We start from the raw sequence: 21,522 nt of genomic DNA, 5'->3' as shown, positions 1-21,522 counted from the left end.
AGTACATTCTTGAGCAACCTGATCTCACTTAGCCTTCTTGAACTGCACAGTATAAGTGCTCAAGCTCACACCTTAATTCTTAGATCTTGCCTTCCAAAACTACGCATTGTGTTGTCTCAATGCTCAACCCTAACCCTTGAGCTCCAAAATTGCACGATCCCTGCCTTTGAGTCACCTTCCCCTGTGCATTGTAGAGTCTCAAGAAAAAAGCCTCAACCTTGACCACTTGAACTGTGCAACTACGTAAGCCCTTAGCCATTGTTCGTCAAGAACTGCACAGTGGGAAACCTGAAGCCTCAAGCCTCCATCCTTACTGCCTGACCTCCTCAACTGCGTAATTGTCTTCCCCTAGCCAGCCTAAACTGTGCATTGCATAGTATCAAGGCTCAGTCCTGGACCCGGACCTCCTGATCTGTGCCACTACGTAATCCTTGATCTAGTGTCTTAGCCTATCACTTGGTTCCAGCTCAGTTAATGGTTGTCATGAAGCATGTTAGACTAGGGCCTTATTGGACTGATGTCGTCTTGTTATGAGTGGATTTCAGTTGCAGGTATTATATAATTTTGTGACAAGATGATGATGGAGGAGATAAAGAAGGAGACCATGCTAGAAGACACCTTTGTAGCTACAAAAACAAGTTGATCAATCAAAAAAGACAAAGGGACACCAAATTGTGACAACAACTAGAGATCAAGATCACATTGAAGAGTCCCTACCTTCAAGCCTTATGGAGGAAGAAGAAGAACATGTACTATCTTTCAAGAAGACTTGAAGACAACAACAAAAAGAATGACTTGACATTGTCATATCATCATGCGGTCTATGTCATCAATATCATGTCACATCTCGTCAAGGTGTCATGTCAAGATGTATATGAGTCATAATTTTCCACATCATTCGTGGATTATGTAATTTCAATATGTCATAAATGTAATGAAAAGTGGAAGTCCAAGAGTCATCTATAGAATGTTAAAATTTGTGCATATATAGAGGTTGTGTATATACAGAGGTTGAAGTTGTGCATATATGGAGGTTGCCTATATATAGAGGTTGATGTTGTGTACAACTTTTGTATATGAAAAACTTCTATATATGCACATATATAGAAGTTTTGCATATATGGAAGATGCACATATACATAATTTATGTGCAACTTTAGCCATTGTATATGCGCAATTTCCATATATGTGCAACTTTCGTATATGTGCATATACTAAAGATATCTTTGTGCATATACTAAATATATGCACATATATAGAAATTAAATATATGTGCATATACAGAATATGTGCATATATGGAAGCTATGCCTATACAGAGGCTAAAGTTATACACAACTTCCGTATATGTGCATATCTTCCATATATGCACATATCTTCTATATATGCACTACTCTTATATATGCACATGTAAAAAAACATTATACAACTTCCTTAATATGCATATACGACAACCTTCATATATGCACATATTTCGTATATGCACACATCTTTTTTATATGTGCAATTTATGTATATGTGTATATATTATGTATATGCACATCTTCCATATATGTGAAACTTCCATATATACGCATACATTAAATGTATGTTCATAAGCAAAAGATGTGCATATATGGAAGACATGCACATATATGAAAGATGTGCATATATGAAAGTCACACACCTTCTATATGCACATTTTCTATATCACATTTATTTTGTATATTATGTGTATATCTTCCATATGTGCGCAACTTTCGTATATGCGTACATCAACAAGAAACACTAGATTTGGTCAAAGACCAAGTAAAAGCCCCACTAGGGGGGAAACCTTTTGAAATTCTTCTTCTATTAGATTGTCATAAAATGTTTAGCATAGATTACAATGAGCCCAATACAATATCATCTAGAAATACAACCCAATAAACTTCAAAAACAAGTTTCCAGTGTCAGAATATATCAGAGACAACTTTTCCCATCTGTGGTCAACTTCAGTGAATGGTCAATTTAAGTCAAACTCCCCGGTCGCATGCATGAGGAGTTGTTCAAGAAACTATAGGAGCCTAGTCACTCCCTTGATGCTTGTGTGCCAACGTCTGGGGTAAAAATTTCTCAGTGAAAAGTCTGCGCCTATAGATCAAAAACCCTAAATCAGATGCAAACCTCGGAGCCTATAATTTTGGACCATTGTGAACTTCTTTCATCGCCCTTGCTTCATACATGTGTAAACCAATCAATAACAAAATAAGAATAAGATGCTTGGTGATATCCAAATGATCTTGAGGCCAATTGTATTTATAGGCTTCCATGGGTGTCCAATTTTCTTTAGGGCCGACCTTGTCTAAATGTCTATATGTGGGATTTCCTTCATAAGTACACTTTCCCTTATCCAATTTGAGTGATCTTTAGGTCATTTTTTGTCCTATATAAAATAGGAATTCAATTAAATCATCATCTCCATTAAATAAACTGTCCAAATTAGAATTTTATTGTAGTTGTATAATTTTAACACTCCCTCTCCACTAGGGATAATTCCACCTGTTCGCTCTCCGATATGATGTCCCATCTTTGCTCAACTAGGGAGAAATTTTCTAATTGGAGGGGATATGAAGGTCGTTGAGCAGCTCTATCCAAAGGAGCTCCGTGAAGAGTTTGAGAGAAGTGAGGTGAATGACTTAAGTGAGTGACTTAATGGGTTCCTCTTTAAATCAAATAAATGAAAGTTGCGAATGAGTTGTGCATATACGAAAGATATGCAATACATGAAATGCACATATATAGAAGTTGTGAGACTTTCGTATGTGCACATATTTCATATATGCACATGTATTATGTAGATGCACATATCATTTGCATAAGAACATTTTGTGTAGATTCGCATATCTTCCTTATATGTGCATATGTGGAAGGTGTGCATATACGGTAGATTCAAATATACAAAAGACGTGCATATATAGAAGATATGAACATATACAGAAAATATTCATATACGAAATCCATGCATATATAGAATATATGCATATACGGAAGACATGCATATATATATATATATATATATATATATATATATATATATATATATATATATATATATATATATATATATATATATGGAAGATATGCACATATACAGAAGACGTGCATATATGGAAGTTACGCATGTATGGAGGTTGTCGCATAGGCATATTACGAAAGTTGTACATTGCTTCTGTATATGTATAGTTTCCATATATGTGCATATGCTGAAGTTTGCTTACATGGAAGTTATGTGCATATACGGACGCTGCACATATACAAAAGATATGTGCATATAGAGAAACTGTGCATATACAGAAGATATGTGCATATACGGAAGATATGTGCATATACGGAAATTGTGCAAAAATTTAGTCTCTATATATGCGCAACTTCCGATGTGCACATATCTTCCATATATGCACAAATGGAGTCATTTCATAATATAATTAGAGCCTACATAACAATAATAATGTAAGGGCACAATGATAACAATAGTGGGCTTCTATGGGGCACAATAGTAACAACATGGGGGATACATGGGCACACAAATAAAAATAGGGGGATACACTAATAACAATAAGGGGAATACACTAGTATTATAGGGAGCTAACACTTTGGTTCTTTTAATTCAATACAACTAATGATGATTTTTAACTAGCCATAACCTCTCATCTAGGAGGGGTTTTTATAAGAAGGAAATACCATTGGAAATTTATTTAGGAGATCTATGCAACCATTCTATTTGTAGACTATTTTGTACAACATAACTTTGTCAAATACTAAAACAACTTCAAGCACCTAAATCTTCATGTAATGATACTTTCTGAAAGATCCAACTGTCATATCATGTCATAAAGAGACATGTTTCTATTGTCTCATACATTCCCTTTGAAAACAATGACATATTATTGTCATCAATGGCAACACTATATGAAACATAAAGGCCTAGTTGGGGGAAATCTATCACCTGGAAATAGGTCCAACTACACACCTAACATATTCCTTAGATATACACCCTATATCAACATATATAAGCTCAGAAATATGCATACGTCTATATGTTCCACCAGGACAAATAAAACCATTTTCTGTGACACCATGTTAAAATTATGGGAAAGAAATATAATTACTAAGAGATATTAAAGAAAACAACAAATAACAAATACAGAAGTTGTGCATAATAAGAAAAGTCTACAACCATATATAGAAGTTCTGCATACATAAAACTAGTCTACAACTTATCTAATATGCGTATACGATAACCTCCATCTATACACAACTTCCGTATATGCGCACTTCATCTGTATATGTACAACTTCTGTATATGCGCACATCTTCTATATATGCACAACTTCTATATATGTGCATATATGGTTCTCCTCTTTGTCCTCATCATCAACATGATGTCATTCCTTCCTTGCATGAACTAGGGTTTCTCCTTTCAACACAAACATCAGATCTAAGGTTTTATCTACAAGCCCTAGGTTTTCACATCCAAGACTTGAAGTCTTCTAAAATTTACAAATCCTATTTTTATAAACTCATTTTACACCTTTTGCAAGTCCAAAAGATGGAAATTATATAAACAATATATACGTATATACAGAAAATATGCACATATACGGAAGTTGGTCATATACGAAAGATATGCATATCTTCCATATATGCGCAAATTCTGTATATGTGAATATATTATGTATATGTGCATATCTTTTGTATATGTGCAATTTCTATATATGCACATATCTTTCGTATATGCACATACACATAAGTTATGAATATACAGAAGTGTTGTTATATACCTAGGGGTGATAATATGGGGTACAAAAGGAGTGAATGTATGGTGTTGCCCTACCTTAAGGGTTTTATATTAATAAAGAAGCATTTCTATCCATTTCTATCTTATTGTTTCTAGGTTTATCTCTATTATCATATATTTTTGGCTCAGATCTATAACAAGTGCACAACTTTCGTAACATGCATATACAACAGTCTCCATATATTCACAGCTTCCGTATATGTGCATATCTTCTGTATATGCGTAACTTTTATATATATGCATATGTTCCGTATATGCACATCTACTATATATGCACATGTATTGTATATGTGCAACTTCCAAATATGCACATATACAGAAGAAATTCACATATAAGAAATAAACATATATACGAAAAATATGTGCATATACAAAAGCTACACATATACGAAAGATATGCATATCTTTTGCATCACATATCTTTTGTATATGCACAACATTCATATATGTAGACACGGAAGTTGTGCATATATGAAGTCTATGTATGTACATAGGTTGAAGTTGTGCAGACTATTTATATGTGTAAATTTTGTATATGCACACTTATGGAAGTTGAACATGTACGGTAGATGCACATATACAGAAGTTGTGCATATATGGAAGATGCATATATAGATAATTTATACGTAATTTTAGTCACTGTGTATATGCAACCTCTATATATGTAGAATTTTCATATATGCACAATTTCTTTCATATAGTTGCTTTCTGTAGTAACACTTGGCCTTAGTCCCAAAACTAATTAAATGAATAAATTTTTTGGTTAGTGACAAGGTTTGTGGATGATAGGCCACTTACTCTTTTACTAATTAAGCTATGTTATTTGTAAAAACTAGAAAGTTAGATTGAAAAGTATGTGTTGAATTTGACCACTTACGTTTCTCCCTAATTAAGATATGTGAGAAGTTGCAAATAAAAATAAAAATAAAGATAATCTATTTTATAATACAAATCTTATAGAAGCTTAGTGTGTGATGTGTAATTGTGTGCAAATGATCATGTGAGCATGAAAAGTGTGATAAGATGTGGATATTCGGCGATCTGTTACAATATCTTCCTAATTACACTATATTTCAATTGTTCCTTGCATGAAAGAAATGATGTGCGGATAATGGGTCGCTTACTCTTTCTCCTACTACATTATATGTGACTAAAGGGAGATGGAAAACACAAGTGTGTAAGAATACTCTCATATGCTAGCCCAGGTTCGCCTACAAGACACAAGGGAAGTAGAGATTACTTCCGTATATGCACATCTCTTTCGTATATGTGAAACTTTCGTATATGCACATCTCTTCCGTATATGCACATCTATTGTATATGTGCATCTATTATAAATGTGAAACTTCCAAATATGAACATATACAGAAGAAATGAACATATACTAAATAAGTGCATATATGGAAGATATACACATATACAAAAGTTACGCATATACTAAGGATGTGCACATCTTCTGTATCACATATCTTTCGTATATGTGCAACTTCCATATATGTGCATCTCTTTTGTATATGCACAACTTTCATATATGTGCAAATACAAAAGTTTATCCATATATAGAAGCTATGTGCATATACGAAAGTTGTGTATATATAGAAGATGTGTATATACAAAGGTTGCACCTATATAGAGGCTGCATTTTTGTGCATATATGGAAATTGTGCATATATGGAAGATATGCACATATCTTTCGTATATGTGCATCTTTTGTATATGTGCATCTATCGTATATTCACAACTTCCGTATATTCGCATATCTTACGTATATACGTAAATTTCTTATATGTGCATATCTTCCGTGTATGCATGTCTTTTATATATGTGCATCTACAGTATATGCGCAACTTCCATATACAAAAATTGCACATATACGGAAATTGCGCATATATAGAAATTGTGCATATACGGAATATATGTGCATATCTTCCGTATATGCGTAACTTTCTTATATATGCATATCTTCCATATATGTACATCTTTTATATATGCGCATCTACTATACATGTGCAACTTCCATATATGGAAATTTTTCATATACGAAAATTGTGTATATATGAAAGACATGCGCATATCTTTTGTATATGCGAAAATTTTCTATATGCACATATCTTCCAGGTATATGTGCAACTTCTGCATATACACATAGCCTCCATGTATGTGAAACTTTAGTATATATAACTTTTGTATATGTGCATCTTTTGTATATGTGCAACTTCCGTATATGCACATATCTTCCGTATATGCATAACTTTCTTATATGTGCATATCTTTTGTATATGCATGTCTTTTATATATGTGAATCTACAGTATATGCGAAACTTCCATATACAGAAATTTCACGTATACGAAAATGTGCACATATAATAAAGTTATGTATATATGGAAGATATGCACATATCTTCTGTATATGCACAATTTTTGTATACACGCAATTTCCATATATAGAAATTGCACATATACGGAAATTGTGCATATAGGAAAGATATGTGCATATCTTCGGTATATCCCTAACTTTCTTATATGTGCATATCTTCTATATATGCACGTCGTTTATGTATCTGCATCATATATGTGCAAATTCCATATACATAAATTGCACATATACGGAAATTGTGCATATATGGAAGATATGTGCATATCTTCCGTATATACATACAAGGCTCTTTTGAGTCTACACATATCTCCCAGTCGTATGTCTGAAATCCCAATGCCTGCTCTATGTAACTTTCTTCCTCAACAATGCCATCGAGAAAGGTGGTCTTCACATCCATCTTTCAAATTTGTGCAGGTAAAGGAGGTCACCTGAGATTTACACTGGCTACATGGCTCTAATGACTAAGCTTATAAAGACTAAGCCATACTCTTTGGAGGAATCAATAGAACAACATGTATGTGTTGATGCAATGGTGGAGGAATATGAAACCATTGGTCAATCTATTGTATTTGAAGAGGTGTCCTAATGGATTGAGTAGGTGACGACCTACATCGATTGCGATCTATAATTAATAATTGACATCGAGGTTTATCGACCTACATATTTTATCGAGGTTTTTTTAGACACTACCACATAAGTCATTTTTTGGTAATGCTCTCTACTTTGGTACACATATGGGCAAGATTACAGAATGAGGGTCGTGTTAGTTGTACAACTGACATTTACATCTATCAATAGGATGTCACTTGATACTGAATGAAACTGGGGCGATGACGTGACACTAATCGATGCATTGGTACATGCGACTATTGAGGCGGAGAGTCGTGGTTGCCCCAAGTTAGGAGTCCAACTTCTTTTTTCTAGGCTACATATTTGTTTTCAACAATGGCTTCATCTAGGCTTACTTTTGAAGGGATAACATTACCATTTTTCTTCCAAACCCTCAAAATGTTATCCTTCTCCAAAAATAGAGAGGTACAAGTGGCTTTTGGCTTAGCCTTGATCTTCCAAAGGTGCTCTCAAGCACATTCAATCTTCAAGCAATCTCCAAACCTATCATCCACCAGCCCCTAAGCTCCATCAAATGTGGGCAAGTGGGCTCCAAAGTGTATGCTTCAACTACAAGTGATTGTGCAAGTGGAAAGGAATGGTTCTAAGCGGAATTCCCAAACACTTCAATAAACTATATCAATGGGTGAAAGTTCCCCAAAAGGCTCCTAAACTCAACTCAAAATAAATGTGTGGCCTGTGACCATTAATATACAAGTGTGAGGCTTGCATGATGTGCCAATCCTGAAAGCACATAGCGCCTCACTAACCATCAACCAAGTAGCCATGAACATCAACCCTAGGGCTAGGGCTAGGGCTTGAGGTTACTGAGGGAAGTAGAGTTAAGTCTAGCAAGCAAAAATCCTAAAACAATAAAAATGGTTATCATAGATTAGGATTTTATAAGGATGAGGTCTCAACCTAGGGCATCAATCAACTAAATTTTCCAAACTAGGATTTAGCCTTGATAGACTATTAGGGAACCTAACCGATACAAGAGAGAGGAACAAGCATTAATAATCCGAACACATTCTGGTGTAGTCATCAATAAATGTCATCATATATTTATTTCCATTTGTAGAAGGAACATGCATAGGGCTACATAAATCAAAACAAATGAGTTCAATCTTTCTATGTGCTCTCGAATGAGAATCATGAAATTATTATTTGTTATGTTTTCCTAAGGTACAACCATCACATTGCTTAAGTTTCCTAGTAATAGTTGGCAAACCAGTAACACCATTTTTCTTCAACAAACGAAGGTTTTCATAGTTCAGATGTCCAAATTTAGCATGCAATAAAGACTTGATGGAAGTGTACCTTCATCATAATGATAATTGTATTAAAAGTTCTGTGCACGGAAATAGGTTCCTTGCAACTTCAAAAGTATTTCTTCTTCTATCCCACTCATGGCAAGTGAGTGATCTCATGCCTTTCTGACCTCAACCTTTCCATATAGAGCAAAGGGACATAATATGGCAGGAAATAATGGTAGGGAATATTGCAGCGAATAAGAGTTATAGAAGCAAAGAGTTGAATTAGGACTCCCGTGTTTGAGTGGGGGAATGCATAAGGAAAATATATTATACTAAAAATATTTAAAGTGAGATGCAATCATACCACAAAAGCCATCTATCTTCAAACTAAAAATTTGATATGAAATTTAAAAAACATATTAGAAACATACTTCCTTTCGACATCAATGGAATCACTTGGTGAGTTTTCAAATGCCTTCAATCCTATTGGATGTCTTCACCTCTACATACAACATGTCACTTCAAAATATTTTGGTACAATGCTTTTCTTCCTCCTAGAGCCACCAGATCTTCAAATAAATGCCCTCATCAAACCACTATAACTAATCCACTAAATATTTGGAATTGGACACCATCCTCAACACCAATTCCAATTTATTACCTACCAAACTTATACATCAAATATTACAAATTCTCTTAACCAAGTGCAACTCTATGAGAACTTGGAAATGTTGCCCATCAAAACAACAATGCTTCCTCACTTTAGGCCAATTATTTTCCAGCACAAGGGAGGAAACCCTACCAAAATTTAGTTTTATGGTATTTATTTAAAATAAAAAGAATGGTGGAATTTACAAAGACCAATGCCTATCTATTTGGGTGATGGAGTTAAAATCAAAATGCAAGGCTTTGAATATGACAAATAAGACACAATTAAGCCATTCACTAATGTGGCTTAATTAGTACAAAACAAATTTTCGAATAACAAAAGAGTAAAAGGAGAGATTTGATTGGGGCTACTGAGGTACTAGTGATGTCGTTATTGCTTCTTAAGAGTTGGAAGATGGGAGCTTGGAAACATGAAAAAAAAGAATAACTAGGAACCCTTAAAGAAGATGCACCATCATAAACATGAAATTACCACCAAGTGATAACAAACAACCATGAACAACAAAGGAATAACCAAAACATGAACTCTTAAATGAAGTAGAGAAATTAGTACAACCTTCTTATTGGACAAACAACCAACAATACATCATTTTTTGAATTTGATTTTGTAAGATGGTCAAGAGGACCAAACAAGTCTCACCTAAACTCATGGAAATTGCAAAAACCATAATCATTCATGGAAATAATAGAGTGATGGAAAAAGATTACATAACCCCTCTTCTAATCCTCCCAAATACATTCAACTAAGCTTGGAGGGAACTCCCAATATTAAAGCTCTGACTTTGGCAAAAGTACCCTCTCCTCTATTTAGATCTTCCAAATCAAACCCTAATTCATAAAATAATATTTATTTTTTCAAGGCCCTAATCCTCCTCAGGTGGAGCACTTCCTTTTGTCTTTTGAATAAATAAAATGGGTCCATATTGCCACCTGCCACTTTCTCTTTCATGAAACCATTTTAAAGCATGAATTTCCTATTCATATGAGGGTTTGATTATGTCAACAAACTCATGGTATTTCCCCATGCAAAAATTCTTCCAAATATGAAGAAAAGGTCTTGAACAATATGTACAATGAGAAATGTAGTGCAAGCAAGGACTTGTACATGTTTCAAAAAAACATAAATACAACAAATCCTTCTAGTTTCTTCATGTAGTTTTCTTCTTCAAGATCCCCAAAAAGGAATGTTATGTTCACATCCATTTGTTCTACTTCAAGATCAAAATTAGTACAATAGATATAGTAATTATAATAGAAGTAAACTTGGGAACAAGAGAAAAACTATCAACAAATACTGTATTGGGAGTAATCCTTTGCTACTAACTAAGCTTTGCATTTATCCTTTTTTGATAGCATGTTTGTACCATGTGCATCCTTAATGCCTTGTAAGTTAGGAGAATGTTGAAACTATCTTGGTTGCCCTAATGATAAAAACTCCTTCTCAAAATGCGTTATATAAGGGGAAAATTTTACAAGACTCCAATGGTGTAAAGGTATGAGTTTTTCAACACTAGGAAAGGTTCGATTCCAATGAGGCTTTCCTAGACCCATGGGACACCTTCACTGGTTGAACTTGTGGTTACACCCAAAGAGAGGATGAAAGATTGAAATGACCTTAGCTCAAGTGCATATACGGAAATTATGCATATACGGAAGATATGCGCATATCTTCCGTATATACATAAATTTCGTATATGCCAAATTCCATATACAGAAATTGCGTACATACGAAAATTGTGCATATATGCAATATATGCACATATCTCCCATATATGTGCATCTTTCGTATATGTGCATCTACCGTATATGCGTAACTTCCGTATATGCACATATCTTCCGTATATGTGTAAATTTCTTATATGTGCATATCTTTCGTATATGCACGTCTTTTATATATGTGCATCTACTGTATATGCACATGATCTTCCGTATATGCACGTCGTTCATGTATCTACATCGTATCTGCATCGTATATGTGAAAATTCCATATACAGAAATTGCGTATATACGGAAATTGTGCATATATGAAAGATATGTGCATATCTTCCGTATATACATAACTTTCTTATATGTGCATATCTTCCGTATATCCACGTCTTTTATGTATATGCATCTACCATATATACGCAGATTCCATATACAAAAATTACACATATACGGAAATTGTGCATATACGCAATATATATACATATTTTTCGTATATGTACATCTTTTTTATATGTGCATCTACCGTATATGCGCAACTTCCCTTTATGCGCATATATTCTATACATGCGTAAATTTCTTATATGTGCATATTTTCTGTATATGCACGTCTTTTATATATGTGCATCTACCGTATATGCGCAACTTCTATATACAAAAATTGTACATATACGGAAGATATTCACATATCTTCCGTATATGCGTAACTTTCTTATATGTGAATATCTTCCATATAGGTACATCTTTTATGTATGTGCATCTATCGTACATGTGCAACTTCCATGTGTGGAAATTTCTCATATACGGAAATTGTGCATATAGAAAAGATATGTGCATATCTTTTGTATATGTGAAACTTTTCTATATGCACATATCTTCCAGGTATATGTGCAACGTATATACACATAACATCCATGTATGTGAAACTTTAGTATATATAACTTCCATATATGTGCATCTTTTGTATATGTGCATCAATCGTATATGCGCAACTTCCGTATATGCGTAACTTTCTTATATGTGTATATCTTCCGTATATGCATGTCTTTTATATATGTGAATCTACAGTATATGCGCAACTTCCATATATAGAAATTGTGCGTATACGGAAATGTGAACATATAACAAAATTATGTATATACAGAATATATGCACATATCTTCCGTATATGCACAATTTGCGTATATGCGCAATTTCCATATACAGAAATTGCGCATATACGGAAATTGTGCATATACAGAAAATATGCGCATATCTTCAGTATATCCCTAACTTTCCTATATGTGTATATCTTCTGTATATGCACGTAATTTATGTATCTTCATCGTATATGCACAAATTCCATATACAGAAATTGCACATATACGGAAATTGTGCATATCTTTTGTCTACACATAAATTTCATATATGCGCAAATTCCATATACAGAATTTGCGCATATATGGAAATTGTGCATATACAAAAGATATGTGCATATCTTCTGTATATGCATAACTTTCTTATATGTGCATATCTTCCGTACATGCACGTATTTCATGTATGTGCATCTATCGTATATATGCAAATTCCTTATACAAAATTGCGTATATACGGAAATTGTGCATATACGCAATATATGCACATATTTTTCGTATATGTCCATCTTTTGTATATGTGCATCTACCGTATATGCGCAACTTCCCTTTATGCGGATATATTCTTTATATGCATAAATTTCTTATATGTGCATATCTTTCGTATATGCATGTCTTTTATATATGTGCATCTACCATATATGCGCAACTTCCATATACAAAAATTGTGCATATACAGAAGATATGCGCATATCTTCTGTATATGCGTAACTTTCTTGTATGTGCATATCTTCCATATATGTACATATTTTATGTATGTGCATCTACCATACATGTGCAACTTCCATATATGGAAATTTTGCATATACGGAAGATATGCTCATATCTTCTGTATATGCGAAACTTTTCTATATGCACATATTTTCCAAGTATATGTGCAACTTCCATTTATACACATAACCTCCATGTATGTGAAACTTTAATATATATAACTTCCATATATGTGCATCTTTTGTATATGTGCATCAACCGTATATACGCAACTTCCGTATGTGCACATATCTTTTGTATATGCGTAACTTTCTTTTGTGTATATCTTATGTATATGCATATCTTTTATATATGTGAATCTACAGTACATGCGCAATTTCCATATACATAAATTTCCCGTATACGGAAATGTGCATGGTTCTCTTGCACGTATAGGAGGGTAATCAAGTCACTTTTTCATGATTTTACAAGTAAAACCCCTAAAGAACTTTACTTGAGCATTCAGATAAGCCAAATGTCATAAGATGACCTTCAAATCATTTTAAAACATAACATAATACCCAAAATAACTAAAACGTGTTGGAGAAGAATGGTCTCCACCATGACATCATCCTCCAAAGTAGGCAATAATGCATCAAGGAACTGATGCAAAGGTACAAAAGTGATCATAACTCCAATAAAGTCCGAAAGTGCATGTGTACATCTCCAAAAGGTGCCCCCCCCATTGTGGCATCATCCAAAAGAGGCCCTACATCACCCTTTTCATGCATGGGGGAGTAACGTGGCTACAATGAAACTTCAAAGATATATAGAATTTATGTACCTGGTAAAAGAGAAGTGGAGTGTCATTATAAGAAAACTCAACTTGAGCCAAGCCTTGATCCCACTGCTTGGGATGATCTCCAACCAAACTGCGCAAAATATTGCCTAAAATTTTATTCACCACTTCAATTTGACCACCCGTTTATGGGTAGTATGTTGAACTAAAGTTCAATTATGTGCCCAGTTTCCTCCACAATCTTCTTCAGAAATGTCCCAAAAATCTGATGTCTTGATCAAAGACGATACTTTTGGGAATTCCATGTAATCTTACAACTTCCCGAAAGAATAGATTAGCAACAGGAGTGGCATTACTAGTTTTAGCAATGTGAAAATTTCCTTAAATTGTAGCAACTATAAATTTATTCTTCTCGATAATTAAATTATGCAGTTTGCTTTGTTATGAAAAATAATGAATAAATCACACCGCAAATTTTCACACATAACGTACGTTCCATAAATAAACTAGACACTGAGAAAATGATAGCACACACAATAAAATTGACACATTATTTTTGGACAATTGTCCCCAAAAGAACCCAATATGGGAAAGCTAGTCCAACAACTGAGGGTTTTATTATTATGCAACAATGAAGTTATGACTACAACCTCTAGATGACCAAAACTAACAATCCTCTACATGATAAACTGGCCACAAAAATTAGTGAGACAAATATTACCTCACCCAACACTGGTCCAGCTCCAAATCTAGCACAAATTGGGCTGCTCGAAACCCCTACATCAACCTCTGTGCCAATGTTGTGTAGCCTCTCACATGCACTACCTAGAAGATCCTCTTATCAAGATGTCCAACCCAACTCAGCCTCAAAAAATTACTTGTTGGCCCTTACAAAATTTCTCCTGGCCTCCAGAAATGATTATGGGATTTTTTTAAGAAATGATATCTAGTATGCTTCTATTGGCTATTGTTGCATAGTTGAGGAGGAGGAGAAGCCATACCAATAACATTGATATTAGCACACTCGATACTATGAACAAATATTCATTAACCTCCTTGATGTGTGGCAAAAAATAGAAGAAATAGGGAATGAAAGATAAGCCAAAGTGACCCAAGCAATGATGTATGGTGGAGAACTCAAGGAAAATGTAGATGAACATAGTGAGTCCTAGAGGAGTTAATTTTCCATATGAATCTTCATAACTAGGATGGGCCATCCTTGGAAACATGTAGGTTATTATCGCAATTAGCATTACCCACTCCAATGTATCATAAATAAGTTATTCCTAATTACCTCACCACTCAATGATTATGGATTGTTCGAGATCTCTTTTAGTAAAGTTATGTGTGTTCACCATGTTCATAACTTGGATGGTTAGACCACTAAGGATGAGTGGATTGTTAAGATCCTGATGGGCTCTCTTCTTTCTTTCCTTCATTGTATCCATTCTGAGAAGGACAATGAATACTAACACACTACAACAAATCCCAAATAACTCTGCAAGTTGCTCGAGAGAGAGAGGGATCTTGTCACACTCTCCTTGAACTTCCATGATTGAGGCGAACACAGTAGATGATGAGATGAAGATAGAGGACAATAAATGGTTGCAATACGTCAATGAGGCCCTATACTCTGAAACTTCAAAAGGTAAGTGATGCATGCTTTTTTGCAATTACATCATTATTTAAGTCCAATACTTTAATTGATAGATCAACTTAATTGTAAATTTCAAATTATTTTATAAATACTATATTATATTATAATATCGAAAATTTAATATTTTATAACTACTAAATTGACACCATTAAATACATAAAATAGTAGTTTTTTAAACAACAATCAGACACTTCGAATTAAATTATTATTATGAAGAAGAAATATATATATATATATATATATATATATATAACTTGACACCGATTACATATAAACACATTGAGCAATAACATGTTCAATATGATAGCCAATCAAACATGTTATTGCTCAATGTTTTTATATGTAAAGGGTGTCAAGTTATATATATATAGATATTCAAAAAAATACTAACTTTTAATGTACAAAGTTAAACTATGGAAATTTTATAAATTTTTTAGGTCAACCCCAAACTAATTTGGGTTTGACCATAAACTCAATGCAATATCCTATGCATATATCAAGGCTAATGGTAATTTTATAAAAATAAACTGCACACTTTTGTGATTAGCTTGAATTTTCAATTAAACCAAAGGGATTTGTGAACACATATTTCACTAGTGTTTAAGAGTGAAAGAGAAGGCATTTTCAATTTTTGTGTATCGAGCATCACATTTCCATCGATTTTCTTATTAAAGTGAAGTATTTTTGGAGTGCCAAGGGGCATATGTTGACATTGCTGCTCGATCTCTTAGACATTCCACTTGGGCATGACAATGGCTTGGGTTCCTTTCGGGTTTGTTATGCGTGGTGCTAACATGGTCAAGGGCTGTCACTAGCCATACCAATCAAGGTTCAAGTCATTGACAAAGGGCTTCTTGGTTGGTCTACAGTTGGCTCTCCTCTCATTTGCATTTTTTCTAGCAGCGTGCCTCTCTCAGGCATAAGTATCAAGTGGTCTTATGCATAATTGGCCAGATCAATCCCAATCCTATAATAATAGTGCCTTTCTTTCCATAGCATTCATGAATGGCTCTATGGAATGACAAGAGTGTTATTCTATTTACTCAATTTTTATCAGAAATGCTAGTTTTGGGAGCCTACAGTTAGTCTCATAGTTTTCATAGTCTCTATGGGTTTTTTGCTTTATTAGATGCAATGCTCAAATGAAGACAATGTAATACAAAGATTTTGAATTTTTTCTTCTAGTTCGATTTCCCCTCGAGCATACCAGTAGCACAAATACACCTCCTCTGTATTGTTTTTCTAAAAAAAAATTAAGGGTGGTTCACGAGCATTGAGTGACTGCTACATCCATGGGAAAATCTTGGCAGATCAACCTGAAGGGATCTATCCGCTGACCAAACTAGAAAGGCCTAACCCCAAGGGCGTTGAGGAGATTTGACCCCATGACCTCCCGATAGGCAAGGTACTTAGCAACATGAACTTGACCAACTAAGCTATCGCTTGAAACTTGTACTATTTTTCTAATAAAAGCCTAACCCTTACACAAAAAAAAAACAATTTTACCAACTTATAAATATTATACTTATATATAGTTAACTTCTAATAAACTAATTTACATATAAAATTATAATATTTAAATTATATTCTTTTAATAAATTTTATATATATTAAACTTAAATCGTTATAATTTCAATCTTTAACCCTATATATATATATATATATATATATATATATATATATATATATATATATATATATATATATATATATAAATTTTAATAATAAATTATTTGAGTTAAACAATTCAAATTAAATGAACATTTAAATATTTTATTTTTAAATTCCATTTTCTTTATAAAATCTTTTATAATTTTAATAAACTTCTAAAATATAAATTATTCTTATTTTATTGGGGTGAAAGAATATGAAGAATTGGATTGGAACAACTTTACCACAATCTAAGCCATGAAGTTTTAGTTAATCCACTCATTCTAGGCATTATTGGTACTTCCTCATCAGTCTCACTTAACTTATGGTTTTTCTACTTCAATTAGAATTTACCAATATTATAACATAATTTTTTGTATAATGAAATTTGGACTAATAAACCATTTTGTAGACCAAAAAAAAATTAAGCTTTGCAAATATAATTTCTAGCCTCAAAAATCATGGAAAATAAATTTTGATATAATTTCATAAAATAAACTTATTTAAACCAAAAAAGGTATTATTAAAAAAATGTTTATTCTTTTAGAAGTATATTTAAGTCCATCTCTATAATGTAGATTATTATTTCCTATTTTTTAAAATTTCTCATAAAATAATGATTTATAAACCAATATAAAACATGTTATTTAAAAAATTAATTTACTAATAAACCATACATCAACCAACTTAACATAAACATAAAAAATTATGATGTTAGAGAGACAAATTTGAAATGTTATAGTATATCTATATTTGTAGTCAATCGACATTCTAGCATGAAAATATTAATGACAACTAATTCAGCATCATATCAAAAAATCAAGTTTTTAATTAAGTAAATTAATATTTGAAATGAATCTTTCCACGATAAATATCAATTACATAATTTTAAATACATATTTTAAATTTAACATTAAAATGGAAAGATGAAGAAATATATTTTATGCTTTAATATAATGTGACGATAATATTTATTGAAAAAACATATTAATATATTTGACATTCGATTTTTTTAAATCTTAATTTTAACAAAATTATTATATTTTTTTTCAAACTTATTATATTTTTTATGTTTCAATAATTTATAAAGGACAAGGTTGTAATAAATATTTTGAAATTGAGTTTTAATTTTGGGGGTATTGAAGGTATTTTAAGAAAAAGTAGTTTTTATTCTCAACCTTCTTAGTGTTAAAAAGATTACATATTCTTGCATCTCAATGTTTTGGAAATGTCTAACATTTAATTTCATTATGTAGCTTAAGGGAATTGGTTAGTATTTTAGCAATGTTGGTTTCATTCTTTGTGCTAGTAGAAATTGAAATATACTTTTGATCTTGTAGATTAGGGTTGATCGTGTCCTTATATTATCTTAACTTATTTTTATTTACTAATAATAATTTAATATTATCCCTACATGGTGACATCTTCCTATAATCCCCAAAAACTTAACCCATACATGGCATCTCAATGTCATTCTCACGTTGAGCCATTGGTGGTTATGCTTAGAGTTGAAAGCAATTTTGGGGAGGCTCTTGTCATCCGTGTCGTTTATATTGTTCTTATACATTAAGTACCTAACCATGGCCACCTACTAAATGGGGATAGGTTCACTTTTGTAAGGAGGATAAGATAGGGTACATTGGTTTTAATATCACGTTTTTAACTTGTAACATTCTTTTGTATTTTTTCCTTACTTATCCGAGATTCTCTAGAAATATTGCATCCCAAGAGTTCATATTTGTATAAGATAAAAGGAGTGACAAGAGTATCAAATAGAATTTTTTCTTATCCCACCACTAAAGTTTTGCTAATTTACACTTTTTTTCAAGTCCATATTAAAATTTCCATCCCTCATTTATCCTTTTTTAACACTATAGTTACAATTGATTTTATGATTAATATAGATTTCAAGATATTTGTATGAGCACACTTCCTCCAAACTATTATTATCATATATATGAAAGTGTCATTAATGATCTGATGGCATTTGATTAACATAACCTTTATTTTTTCTATTTCCATAGTTATACCTATACTAGAACAAAAGCCTTTGAAGATTCTTAAATCATTATTAAGGTCAAAGGAACAATACCATTAGCATAAAAAGGAAGGATGATGACTATACCAACAAGAGTTGGCCCAATACACCTAGCTTCTTTCAACCAACATTCTATCTTATCAATGTAAATGCAAAAAAAAATGGGGAACATGTGACAACCTTGTTTGACTAGTATATTACAATTAATTTCTTCCAACCATCTTTCAATGTTCTAAAACTTGGTAATGATACTTCGATATAGCCTTACAAAAATAACTCTTAACACATAAGAAACTTTAAATATAAAATTACAAATTAAATTATAATTCCAACAAATTTTAGGGAAGCAAATTTTAGACCTCCAAATACTACGGCTTCACAATCGACAATTGTGAGTGTGAGATGTCAATTGTAAGTGTGAGATGTCAAATGTTATAGCAAATGAGACGACAAAGGATATTAGTTCTATTATAATGCACCCTTATGGAATGTTAATTAAAGTTAAAAGATAATACACAATTGAATGATATTTCTTAAAATCGAGTCATGTTTTTTCTTTTTCCAAAATATTGGCCTAATTAGATGGGTTAATTAGCTAATTATAATAATCTTGTAATTAAAATAAATATCTTAATCATAATAATTTTATAATTTTAAAAAATATTTTTATTCCTAATTTTAAAAATAAGAAATAACTAAATTTTAAGTGTAAAAGTCATAATTAAATAAAACACCAAACTCTTCTTCATTAATAGACCAGAAACCCACTTATCTACAATATTTTTTTACTATTAAAATCTACTGAAACATACCTACTCCAACTAACTCTTGACTTAAAGCTTTAAACTTTTTAAAAGAAAACACACACATTCATTTATTAAAATTAGAAATATTTATACACATTCATTCATTAAAATTGAAAATATTGAAAATATTTATATGTGAAATTTTATTTATGATTTATTCTATGAAAAATAATCTATACTTTATGTGTAAAATTTACTCAGCCTTCCACCTTCCACGTTATGAACTAACCCCTCTATCGAATTTGATCCCATACTTATATTATTACTTTTATATTTTCTTACTTATAATACTACATTTAATTTAATTTATTTGGTCGAAGCCTAAAATCGAGATGGTGGAATATCAAACATGATACTGCTGCAAAATATGTCATCTGAGCTTAACCAAAAAAATACGAGTCATACAACGTTTGGTACCAATATTTTGAAACGGCTGTACAAACTTAACTTTGAACATGTGAGAGAAAGGCAGACAGGATCGTTTAACCTGTTCAACTAATAGTAGAAGAGACCATGAGTTAAATTGGAACGAACCACCAAACTGAATATGGTCCATATTATTACACCCACCATTGGCACATTCACAGATCTATTTATTTGCCTTCCATACCTATTAACCTATTCTTCAGACTTACCCTCAACCTCGGCCTTCTCTTCGGTGGGAGCTCCTTCAGATTTTTCTTCAATGCCCACGCCCTCGGCGGATGGTTGACCAACAATCTCTCTTTTTGCAGGTTGGGCTTGTGCGGGGATTTTGGTGGAATCGTTGAATTCTGACACTTCGTCGAATTTCACCGGGGTCGATTCTGCTTCAGGCTTCGAGGCATGCGGCATTACAGTTATTTCCTCTACAGATTTCTCTACGATGGGGGGGCTTTCATCTACTTTTTTCTCGGCCGCGGGAACCTCTTGTGTGGGATTGCAGGCAAGAGCTTCTTCTTCAGTAGGCCCTTCAATCATGGGTTCAATCTCGGTAACCTTCACAACTTCCTCTAGGGGTTTCACTTGTTCTTCGCTTGCCATCAATTCAGCTGACGTGGTAACCTGCACAAAGAAACGCTGCATCATGGTATGATCAAATCCTTGGTAAGAGTTCGATCCATGCAATTTTAAGTGGAAGTTGGGATCCATAGATCTCGCTACAGATCAATCGATCTAAATTAAAAAGATTTCAAAAAAGAATACTCTGCGTATGGCATAAAGTAGGTTTGGATTGTTAAAATTAATAAACATGGCCTGAAGTCTTTCGCTCCTAATCAACGTGGAGTACACGCTATCAATCATGCCAACGTAGTAGGCCGTTGACTTTGTCTTGA

The 21,522-nt window shown here is 32.8% G+C and overlaps 1 protein-coding gene across 1 annotated transcript in view; it reads right to left on the bottom strand.

Moving 5' to 3' along the window:
• Nucleotides 1–21,274, bottom strand: part of LOC149207051 (uncharacterized) — a 110,676-nt gene extending 89,402 nt beyond the window's left edge. Inside the window, exon 1 of the mRNA XM_089397899.1 lies at nt 20,842–21,274. Within this exon, the coding sequence (XP_089254025.1) occupies nt 20,842–21,274 (433 nt within the window). The remainder of the gene's footprint in view (nt 1–20,841) is intronic.
• Between the last annotated feature and the right edge of the window lie 248 nt (nt 21,275–21,522).

Source organism: Pinus tabuliformis, chromosome 1_2 (assembly GCF_031772625.1).
Source record: "Pinus tabuliformis cultivar Carrire ecotype Pingquan chromosome 1_2, CPIR1, whole genome shotgun sequence".
NCBI lineage: Eukaryota > Viridiplantae > Streptophyta > Pinopsida > Pinales > Pinaceae > Pinus > Pinus tabuliformis.
The sequence above is the reverse complement of the archived record's forward strand: the minus strand, read 5'-3'. Positions and strand labels throughout refer to the sequence as shown.